Raw genomic sequence first — 10,960 nt, 5'->3', positions numbered from 1 at the left:
CATCGGGGGGGACTGGGAGGGGGGGGGTCTACCTGGCTACTAACAGCCATGCCCTGGCATCACGGTGCTGCTGAGGAGGAGCCTGGACTGAGAGCACAATCAAAAACCTGACACAGTGATTACACTGGTCAGCTGACAGTTTAGCTGACCGGTCAAAACTGGTCCAATCAAGACCGCCAGACGTGAAGAATCTGAGAATGAACATGTCACTGCGTTTGGTTTACAAACTCAACAACGTCCAAAAAAAAAAGTCAAAACAAAACAAAACAAAACATACCAACGACCAAAAGACAAGAGTGAGGTAGCATTAACAGAAACTCCTGCAGAGACAGGACATGGAGACAGATGTCGTCAAGGGTGAAAGGTTACGGTCATCGGTGACTCTTGACACGTACATTAACTTCACAACTAAAAAAACCTGCTCTTAAAAAGGGCTTCAAAACTTTCAGCGCCACAGATTCCAAATCTTCAGGAGTGTTTAACCTTCCTTGATCGTGTTTTTGTAGAGTTGTCACTTTGTCCAAAGACCTAATGTTTCCCTGAGACCTCTCAGGTGAGACGTCCTAAAAGTCCTAGAATTGAACAGAAGCTAAAACTTTGAGACACTTCGTTGTCTGAAACGTTGAACCTCTTGTTTCACACCGAGGAGCTGACAGATCTGAGAAGACGTGAGAATTAGAATCGGTGAATTGGTCCTTGGTCCTTGGTTTGGTGAGACCAAGGATCAAGGAGCCGGCGGTCCCCGTGGGCGGCCGCGAAGGACCAGACACACCTCCACATGTGAACAATGCCGCAGGGTTGTCATGGCAACAAATGCAGCTCATGAAACTCAGCTATACTGCCGTGTTTTTTTTAAAGCAAGATTTTTTTCGATTCAACTTTTTTTTGCTGAATTTCTTTGTCCAACCTACGCTTCAGGTGTAACTTTTTTTTTTTTTAACTCATCTCCTCCGTCTATAGGTGGAGTTAGAAAAAAAACAAAAAACCGCTGTGATGCCTTAACAGATGCCACAGTTAATGTGAGAATTTCAGCAACATTACTGTGAAAGCCTGTGGTTTAACCGTGGCGTGGGGGAGGGGACGGCGACCTTCAACGGCCTCTATTCTTCTCTACCTCACTTAGATTTCATCCTTGCACTTCCATCCACCTCCTCAGACCACTGCGTGTGTGTGTGTGTGTGTGTTCAGCACTGACTCTGTCTGTCTGGCTGCCATCAGCAGGGAGGCTTTGCAACGAGGCGGAGGGGTGAGACGAACAAACGTCACCGCCGCGGGCTTGTCGGAGGCGAGACCAGCGAGGGCGTCTGTCTGCACACAGGAGCAACTCGCTCTGATTTCGCTCAAGTGCTTGGATTATACAGACACTCAAATACAAATACGCCATTTCAAATTTAGATGACTTTTCAAAAGGCAACACTTCTTCAACAAACAACTGATCATGTTTGAATAAAACATGAACTGAACCAAACTGCCTGATTTCATCAAATCATTAACCCACGACAGATTCATTTGAACTTTATATATATATTAAATGCTCGCTAACCAAGGCCCGGTGCCACGTTGTCTTTCCTCAGAGGTGTGTCTGACCTTAAAGATCTGCCTTTAAAGCTGCACCGCCGCTAAACGACCGCCTGTCACATCTTCACAAATTCTATGACATTAACAACACTTGGCATCGCGGCAGCAGAGATGCGAATTCTAACAGATCTGTCAGCGCCGTTTTGACAAATGTAAAAAAAAAAAAAAAAAAAGATTGCAGGGTTAAACTCACATCTGCCAGAGGAAAAAAAGAAAAACTGCATTTAAAGTAAAATCAAACTCGTTGGAGGGAAGTGACAGCTCTGCAAGACACGTCAGGGAAAAAAATGACACTCAACACAAAACTACATCAATTTCTGAAAAGAAACTAAACCACCCACGAAACCTGATTCTTTTTTTTTTTAAATCATGAAGTAAATATCACAGAAAGGTCGCGTGTTTCATCGTTAAAAAAAAAAAAAAAAAATAGACGATTTTCTTTTTTTTCCATCCTGTTTCTTTTCAGGAAAAAAAAGATCGAAAGGGTTTGATTGAAAGCGAGAAACAAAAGGAAAAAAGGTTGTTTTTTTTTTTTGTTTTTTGTTTTTCTCACAGAGGCAGTGCCAACAGTGTCCCAGTGTGCTGGATGAAAACGAGGCAGCTGAGCTGAGGTTCTGGACAAAACACACCCACCTGCTGCTAAAACAGACATGGCAGACTCCCCGTTTCATAATTATACACATAACCTGCCCACACAGAGTGTGGCTATACCTGATGAGGAGCGAGCGTTTGCTGTAGGTGCGGTTTTTTGCGATACCTACGCGTGTGTGAGTGTGTGAGTGTGTGTGTGATCTGTGTGCTAAAGAGAATACAGCGTTGTATTCACGGTTACCTGACTTCTGGCGGTTAAAAGGAATTTCTTTTTCATTGTTTTTTCCCGTGTGTGTGTGTATAAAAGAAAAAAGGCAAGAAGAAAAGAACGAGCGAAGAGCGAGACAATGTCCTCAAAGCGACGAGAGTACGAACGACAAGAAGAAAGAAAGAAAAATAAAGACTATCTTTTTCTTTTTTTTTTCTCCAAAAAACTGCCTCGTAGGTCAAAATCTAAGAAAGGAGCAGTACGAAAAAATCCTGAATCTTCTTTGTGTGTCCCTGTCCGTGTCGGCATGCGTGTGTGTTTGCGTGTGTGTGTGCATTTGTGTGTATTTCTAAAATACAATCAGCTGCTTTGAAGTGGTCAGACCTGAGGTACATTTGACAACCAGATATGCAGCGTGACAGAGAGAGAAGCAGAGGAGAAGCCTCTTCACACGGAGGTACATGGCAATCATTTACATCATGGTTCATTCCTTCTTTTCTGGTAGAACATCACATCATGCACCATCCTGACACAACATGGCACATCATGCTCCGTCTACTGACTGAGGTTACAGTAGTTGCAATTAGACATTTAGAAAAATCTTAGAAAAAAAAAAAAACAATCCTAAAAGCAGAAGAGAAACTCATTGTTTTACCTGAAGATGCAGAAAAACCCAGCAAAAAAAAAACAAAAAAAAAAAAATACATACATTTATAGGTCTACTATATAGATTACGGTATAGACTTCTCCATCATACAAAGTTACATTTTTCTGCAAGTGTTTTTCAGATGGAGTGTTGAACAGAAAGACAGAAGATAAAGGAGGGTTAACTCGTCCACCTGTCCCCCAGTCTCCTCTCCCGGTCTCTGATTTCTTTAGGCGTGAGAAATATATAAAATAAAAAAGAAAAGAAAAGAAAATTAAAAAGATTCCCCTGTCAAGTTTCACCCGGGAGTTGAGTTACTCCTAAAACACACACAATATACAAAAAAAAAAAAAAAAATTGAACAAAAACCACTGTGTTTGTTCAAAGACCAGGGTGGAACCCACAGCCTCCAGGGTGAAACCAGACAACTGCATCCCAAAATCTACTGACACACACAAAAAAACGAAAAAAAAAAACCCAGAGAGATTGGCCTCCCCTCCCTCCCTCCACATGCCAACCGCAGCCTGCCATAAGAAAAGGTCAATCTTTATACACGGATCTCCGTTTCCTCCTCTCTTTTTTTTTGTCAATCTGTGGCCGATTATAGAATTCCATATAGGTTTTGTTGTCGGGTGGCAAATATTGGTCAGTCAGACACTTGAAGCGTCTCTTTCCTCCCCTTGTTCCAAAGAAGGAGGTGACACGGAGACAAAAAAACAAAAAAAACAAACAGATCATAAAAGAAAAGGAACAGCAGAGGATCCTATATTTCCCAGAGTATCGTCTGTCCCTTTGCCAAGCTCCCAGGTCAGGGATCCATGAAGGTGTGAGGCACGCAAGTCTTTATTCTGAGAATGAGGTATAACGTTTGGCTTCTGCTGACCATTCTGACACTTTATACTTAACACACACACACACATATATATACATATACATATATATATGTGTATATATGCATCTAAAAAGTTACATCGATTACAGGTAGTTAAATTTGCTCCTTTTCCGACTGACAAATATTGCTGCCCATCCTGTTTTTGACTTGATCCTGAGACGGTTACAGTACAGAGAGCTACTGTTCACAACTGAGATTCCAGTGTGAGTGGTTTTTAAAAAGTAAAAAAAAAAATCAGTCTATGAAGTTCAGACAGTCGGCTGCGGTGCCGTTCGACTGCTGTTGTTCTGAGAGTTTAATATTTCACTACATTCACTGCATGAGGCTGGGCTAATGAATGTGTTTTTGTACTTTTGGTTTTTCTACCGCAGTGAGACTCATCTAAAGGAGAAGGATTTCTTTTTTTTCCCTCTGGACAGGGGGCAGCGTTAACCACATGATTAGAAACAGTTAATTAAAACCCAGGAGAATAATAAATAAAAACAGAAATGGCATGCACCTCAGTAGAAATGTTCAGGCTGAAAATGAGATATATAAAAAAAAAGAAAAAAAAATCTTGAATCTTAAAAAAAAAGCCCGTCTGCTGGGTGAAGTGCACAGACGGAGAAAGAGAAAAATGTTGCACTCCACAATTTAAAAGTCTTCTTTTCAATTATGAACAAAGATTGTTTTGGCCTTCGAGGACCCGGCCCCTCTCAGGGGAACTCATTCTAAGAGCTATTGGAGTTTCATCCATGCAAACCTACGCAGTAAGTGCCAATTTGACTACTTCTAAACACATAAAGGTTCCTTTTCACAAGCACAAATCCATGCTTTAACATGCGTTACAGGAGCGACGAGGTCAACTGGCAGGAGGAGGTTGTTTGTTTTTCTTCTTTTTTTTTTTTTACTTTCATTATTTCTCGACGAGGCTCCACAGCTAGCTGCTGCTGGAACCAAGATAACGCCATTTAAAAAAAAATAAAAGCGTATGATTCGATAAGTGCATTACACAGCATCAACACTAGGGGCTTTGATCCTTGTTTTAACTACCAGATCAGTGCATTGTCTTTCGCTGGGTCGAACTCAAAGCGCACAAGACACGTTTTTTTCTTCTTTTTTTTTCTTTTTGTTTTAGACACTTGCGATGCTCGGCATCGTTAGTGTTGGACGCATTTCATGCATGAAGACCCCGGGTTTATACTGAGGTCTTGTTCTAGAACTTTCTCTATATTGGCTCGTTAATTGTGCCAATAAGTTGAAAAAAAGCCACCAAGCTGAAGGACGTTTGAACAACAACCACGTTTTTATGTTTACAACAAATGTGTGATTTCCTCTGTTGTGTCTGGAATTTCACCTTTTTTGGGGCGAAAGAAATTTAAATTTTTTTTAAAGTTTTAAAAAATTAAAAAAAGTAAAGCAGATTGACTTTAAAGTAAACCAAGGAAATCAGTAGTCATAAATAGATTGTACATTTTGTGCCAATTAATCTAATCTAATAATACGATTGTAATCCAGCTTGTGATTATACCTGACATTAAGGTAATTTTAAATTTTTAGTTATTTATTTAATGACACCATGTGGACCACATGACTTTAATTTAGATATTAATTAACTTTTTTCTAAAGTTACTTTTCTACTGAGACGGTGACTGGATCCTATTTTAATTTGGCGTAAATATCAAAGGTTTGTCTCCACGTTGACATTGTTTGTTTGTTTGTTTGTTTTTTACTTTGTGGTTGATGTACAGAGGCCTTTCAGCTCGAGTCGCCGATCATCTTAAGATTTTAGAGGGAAAAAGATTGCATTTAACAGGTAGTACTTTCTCTGTGATTTTCAAGCATCTCTGCTCAGGATTAATTGAGTTGAGATCCTCTCAACAAAAAAAAAGAAAAAAAAAAAAAGAATTACATTGGCCTCACCCCAAAATCAGCCGTTCAAGTGGTGCCAAAAAAAAAGACAAAAAAAAAAAAAAAAAAAAAAAAAAAGAAAAGACAGAAAAAAGAATCCAAAGAAAATAATCAGATCAAATAAATTAAACACAATACATTTCAAACGGAGTGAATCGTATCAACCTTTCATCTGAGCTACAATTCTCACGTTAAAAATCTCACACACTGGGTGAGCACCAGGCAGTGTTAGGAGCCGAGAGCGACAATTTCCATAGAAGAAGAAGAAGAAGAAGAAGAAGAAGCAAGAAACACAAACGACAAAAACACAACGTACAAACACAACTGTCGTCTCCTTCAGGAGGATTTGTCTGAGGGATAGTTCTCCTCCACCGAGTTAAAACATTACAGGCTTTTTCTTTCCCTGCTGCTTCGACCACGAGGGAGAAGTGTTGCGAGTTTTCTTTTCAGTCGGATTGGACTCGTGGAGGTAATTTGAGAAGGACAGTAGAGAAGTTTTGGATCCAGGCTGCAGCGTTCTAAAAGTCTCCACGCACTAAAGCTTTTACTACTCCATATCCCTCAGAGAAGAAGAGCTACACTACATGCATAACCTCAAGCAGATTTTTTTTTCTCTCGTGTTTTTTACTACATTTTTAAAAGTGCTCTTTCGGATGTTCAACACCAGAAGCTGGATCGATAAACCCATCGTCAGCATTTTTACTTGTCTTTTTCTGATTCATTAGCAGGTCTGTTCACCTTTAGTGCTTCCATGGCCCTCCCTGCCCACAATGCATCAGTAACAGGCGTATGTCGTTCGCCCGTGCGTCTACTATAGGTCCAAGAGGAAAGATTTGAAACCCAACATCATCTGTCTCAGTTACCCTGAGTATAAAATGAGGAGAAAAAGAAGAAAAAAAATCACCCATATTCAAGGATTGGTCTTATATAATCAGTCATAATAAATTACAATATATTAAAATCTGCCTTTCCCGCTCTTCTATCATCTACACCTCCCCACTGCATATTGCCCACCCGCCACCTGAAATGAACACCCCACTATAAATGTACAAGGTTGTAATAAACTGCCTCTAAAGCTGTCTTTGAAGTTCAAGGGAGACATGTCTTGTTTTTGTTTTGAACTCGTCAGCTAAGCTGCGTCCGCTTAGTTTGATTAGAAACAAAGGAAAAATAAATAACGGAAATGTATTGTTGTGGTTTTTTTGTTGTTGGCTAAGACTCTAGGTCTAAAAGAGCTAGATAGTTCACTGAATAGCAGCAGAGTTTCACATTCTGATCCTAAAAGGCCTTCGACAGCTAACGATCGCTGTGACGCCATTAGCTCACTTCGGGGTACCATTTGGAGGAGGTGGGAACCTGAAGGCATCTCCAGCATTCCAGGATCAGCAGTGAGACACTGAAAGAAGGTCCATGAGGTAGCATTACGCCTTGGAGTCCCAGCTGATCCATCAACAGATTATCCATCTACTGGTGCATTGGTAGAGCGGAGGTTCCAAGTGCCTCAAGAATCTGATCATGGATCAGCGAACGCAGGCGAAGTGCACCCTCTGACCCATTGCGAGGTTGCGTCTGGGCTTGAGAGACAGACCATAATAAGTGCATGATGCGAGGGCAACAATGCCGAGGTAACCTGGTCTGTAAGCGCCCAAAGTGTAGTGCAAAAGAAAGCAAAAAAAAACAAAAAACAAAAAAAATCAAATCAAAACGAAAGGATAGAGGAAAAAGAAGTCAGTTGTAATCAGTAGTGTCCACTAAACTCACACACACGCATCCCTGAATGACTCTTTGTGTGTCTTTTCTTTAGTTCAAAAAGGACGGGTAAATGTTGCTTTCATTCGCACAGAGACTAGCAGAATATCTTAAGGAGAAAAGAGAAGGTTTGCAGTTAAAGCATCATGGCTACCTGGCAATAAGAGAGTGGGTTTTGAGTCAGAACCCTTGTGAGGAGTATCAGTGGTACGATTAAACCTTGCAGTCGTCTCCAAACGTTGTGTAGACAGTTCACTTACCAAATTTCATCTAGCAAATCCATGAGAGAGGGGAGCGGTAAAGGGACCAATTTGTGAGTTAATTTTCAAACTTCCCCCTCACTTTCTCCCAAATTGGAATAGTCCAAAGCCCAAAACTGCGTTTATAAGCAGCACTGGTTCAGTGTATCGAGTTCAGGAACAAGGACGATTGGGTTTTGTTTTTTTTTTTTGGGCTAGGGATTATCAGCATGCTTAAGGAAATTTCATGAATTGTCATTTATCTAAAGTCTTTAGCTTTAGCATTTGTTCAGCCCGTGGATGTTAAAGCCAAACAAATGCTCGTACGGCGTCCTTCTTGTGACGCTTGTTAAATACCACTTGATTGGTTGGTTTTTTGTTTTTTCCTTCCCAGTTTGTTTTAAGGATCCTCCTCATGTTATCCCTGTGTTTGTGCTCACCCACATACTGCAAAGTAAATTGGCACAAATAAAGCCCCATCCACTTTTAAATTATCCAGGTCTTTGACTGAGGTTTACATGTGTTGGTTTTTGTTTAGTCGATTGGTTTGAAATTGTCATCGATCTCTTCTTTGATATTGTCATTGAGCTCCGCAGCTCCAGGTGGAGGGACCTCATCTCTTGGGGTAGAGGTTGGTGTGTTCTCCGACTCCAGGGGAAAATCCTGGCCTGCACCTTCCATTTTCATCATGAGCTTGAGCTTCTTCTTTGGAGGGTTTTTCAGGGTACCCATGCGCTCCTTGACCTTGTACTCCAGGGTGCTGTGCGGGATGCCGTACATGTTCTGCGCCTTGGACACGCTCATCTTCCCGTTCATCACCACCGCTATGGCCTCCTCCAGGATCTCACTGTTGTACTGGCGATAACGACCCCTCTTCTTCCTCGGCTGCTTGGAGTTTGGGTCCCCTTCCACGTCGGAGGTGGAGTACGCCGGTCCTGAAATGGTGTGTTCCAACTCAGAGCTCCAGTAGTCGGACGCTCCGTCCAGCAGGCTTCCAAGGCTTCCCCCGCGGCGGTTCTGCTTGGGCAGGATGGCGCGCAGCTTCCGGCTCAGGGTGTTCTCTCCGTGGCCGATGCCTCCCACCCCCATGGTGTAGCCATACAGCTCAGAGGCGTGTGAGTCCCAGGACAAATCCATGCCCCGAACCTGGGGTATCTTAAGGTCCACGGGAGGGGAGTGACCGTGATCTCGCTTACCTTCATTTTGGTGGTGGTGCTGGGGCTTGGAGACCTGATTATGGTGGTGGTGGAGGGAACTCTTGAGAGCGAAGGCTCCGTGGTGGCTGTGATGATGGTTCTGCAGGAATGTGGGCAGATCTTTGAGGTCACTGAGGGCTCCACTCAGAGCTCCACTGGCCTGTTTTAGCTTCATCAGGCTTTCAAGGTGGGCCTTGCTCCCCCAGAATGAAGACGAGCCCTTCTGACCGAGCAAGGAGTGGGACTGCCCGTGGTTGAGCAAGCCGGCCGACTCTAGGTTAGCCAATGAGAGCGCAGCAGGCTGGCTCAGCAGGCGATGCTTCTGGCTGAGCAGCTCTTCCTTGATGCGGAGTGAACGAGCCATCGGGGGTTTGAAGGAGTTGGAGTTGTCGTAGTCTTCTTGTAGTCCATCCCGCAAACTTTTCTGCAGAAGGCCGTCGTTTTCATCCACTTCTGACAAGGTCTGATCCACCCTGAGGGCACGTCTGGATCAAGATCAAAGAACAGAAAAAAGAAGTTTCAGACGTCTCGTTAAATAACCTTCAGACGGGGCTCGGATTTTAAATACACATCAACACAAACATTTCAATTATTGGTAGCAATGAACAAACTACGTAAAGAAAACCACAGATAATTTACGCCTGGGAAACAGCGCGACGTTTGCTGTGACATTAGGAGTTCGGCATCTTTAACTGAAAATGTGTTTCTATTTTTGATTCCTTCGAAAGAAATTCGATTGTCAACAGAGATGAGGCTCCTCTTTAAACTACGCACAAACCTGTTTACTTGAGCAGCGTTATTTTAATGTACAACATATTGAATAATACTATTGATCTGTCACAACATTTCAAACTAAACCCTCAGTATTTTGTCACAGATTTTGCATTTCACCAGAAAAGAAAGAAAATAACAACGATAGCAAAATAGGTAAATCATATTTTCAAAGGTCACAATTAAATAAAGACTAGATATTTGCAGTGATGTTGAATGTGATCATGCTTTAAAATGTTTAAACTCAGTCATATAAAAATCCACCTTAAAGCTTCCGTTTCTGTATATGCTGATGATAGAGTCACCTTGATTCACAAAGTATGAGCCTGATGATCAACTCAACATCAATCAATGCAACATCTCGGAAAATTAAAACAATCTTTTTTACCACGGACTGATGTCAAACAAATCAATGACAATATCAATCACTCAGATTTTTTTCTTTTGTTTGAAAATAAAACAAAGTTGAAAAAAAAACTTCCAACTAGCAAGACGGGATATTAATATCAAATTATGCATATTTTCTATGATTTTGCCTTTGTTAATAACTATAGTTTAAAATATATTAAATCTGGAAATCGTATCCAAGTCCACCTGGTCATAAACACTGGGTGTTCCAGAGGCATTTTGCATTTTATTGTTTAAAAAAAAAAAAAAAATCTCTGCTGCGACCACATGCACTTATATGCAAAATGCCAGCACTTGAATGGCTAACACTGAGTAACCATGGCAACAGTGGGACAGCCCCATTAAAGTGATCCCTTTGGATTTAGAAGAACAGAAAAATGGAACCGTGAAGTCATTGGATTTAGAAGAACAGAAAAATGGAATCGTGAAGTCAGTCACTGCGACAGAAAGACAGACAGACAGACGGGACCTTGAGGGAAATACTGTGTCTCTCTACTGTACACTGTACTCTGTACTGTGTACTGTGTACTGTGTTGTGCTGAGCGGCAGTGGAACTGACTGTGCGAGGTGGGGAGTCCTCGGCAGGAGCTTTAAGACAGATTATCACAGTGGGGGGTCCTGAGCTCGTTGAAAACAATACAGGGTTAACGAGAGTCTAAGCTCTAATAGAGCGCTCTCTTACAGTGTGTATGCAGTCATCGAGGGGGGAGGGACAGAGGGAGGGAGGGGGGGAGGCAGACAGTAATGGTAGATCTGAGGATTGAATGTAAGTGAATGTTTATTAAATTAAAA

At 41.8% G+C, this 10,960-nt stretch overlaps 1 protein-coding gene across 1 annotated transcript in view; it reads right to left on the bottom strand.

Moving 5' to 3' along the window:
* Positions 1 to 5,871: 5,871 nt before the first annotated feature.
* The window catches only part of lcor (ligand dependent nuclear receptor corepressor), a 54,431-nt gene continuing 49,342 nt past the window's right edge, over positions 5,872 to 10,960 (bottom strand). Inside the window, exon 7 of the mRNA XM_008316248.3 lies at positions 5,872 to 9,474. Within this exon, the coding sequence (XP_008314470.1) occupies positions 8,328 to 9,474 (1,147 nt within the window). The 3' untranslated portion in view covers positions 5,872 to 8,327. The remainder of the gene's footprint in view (positions 9,475 to 10,960) is intronic.

Source organism: Cynoglossus semilaevis, chromosome 9 (genome assembly GCF_000523025.1).
Source record: "Cynoglossus semilaevis isolate Cse_v1.0 chromosome 9, Cse_v1.0, whole genome shotgun sequence".
Lineage (NCBI taxonomy): Eukaryota > Metazoa > Chordata > Actinopteri > Pleuronectiformes > Cynoglossidae > Cynoglossus > Cynoglossus semilaevis.
The sequence above is the reverse complement of the archived record's forward strand: the minus strand, read 5'-3'. Positions and strand labels throughout refer to the sequence as shown.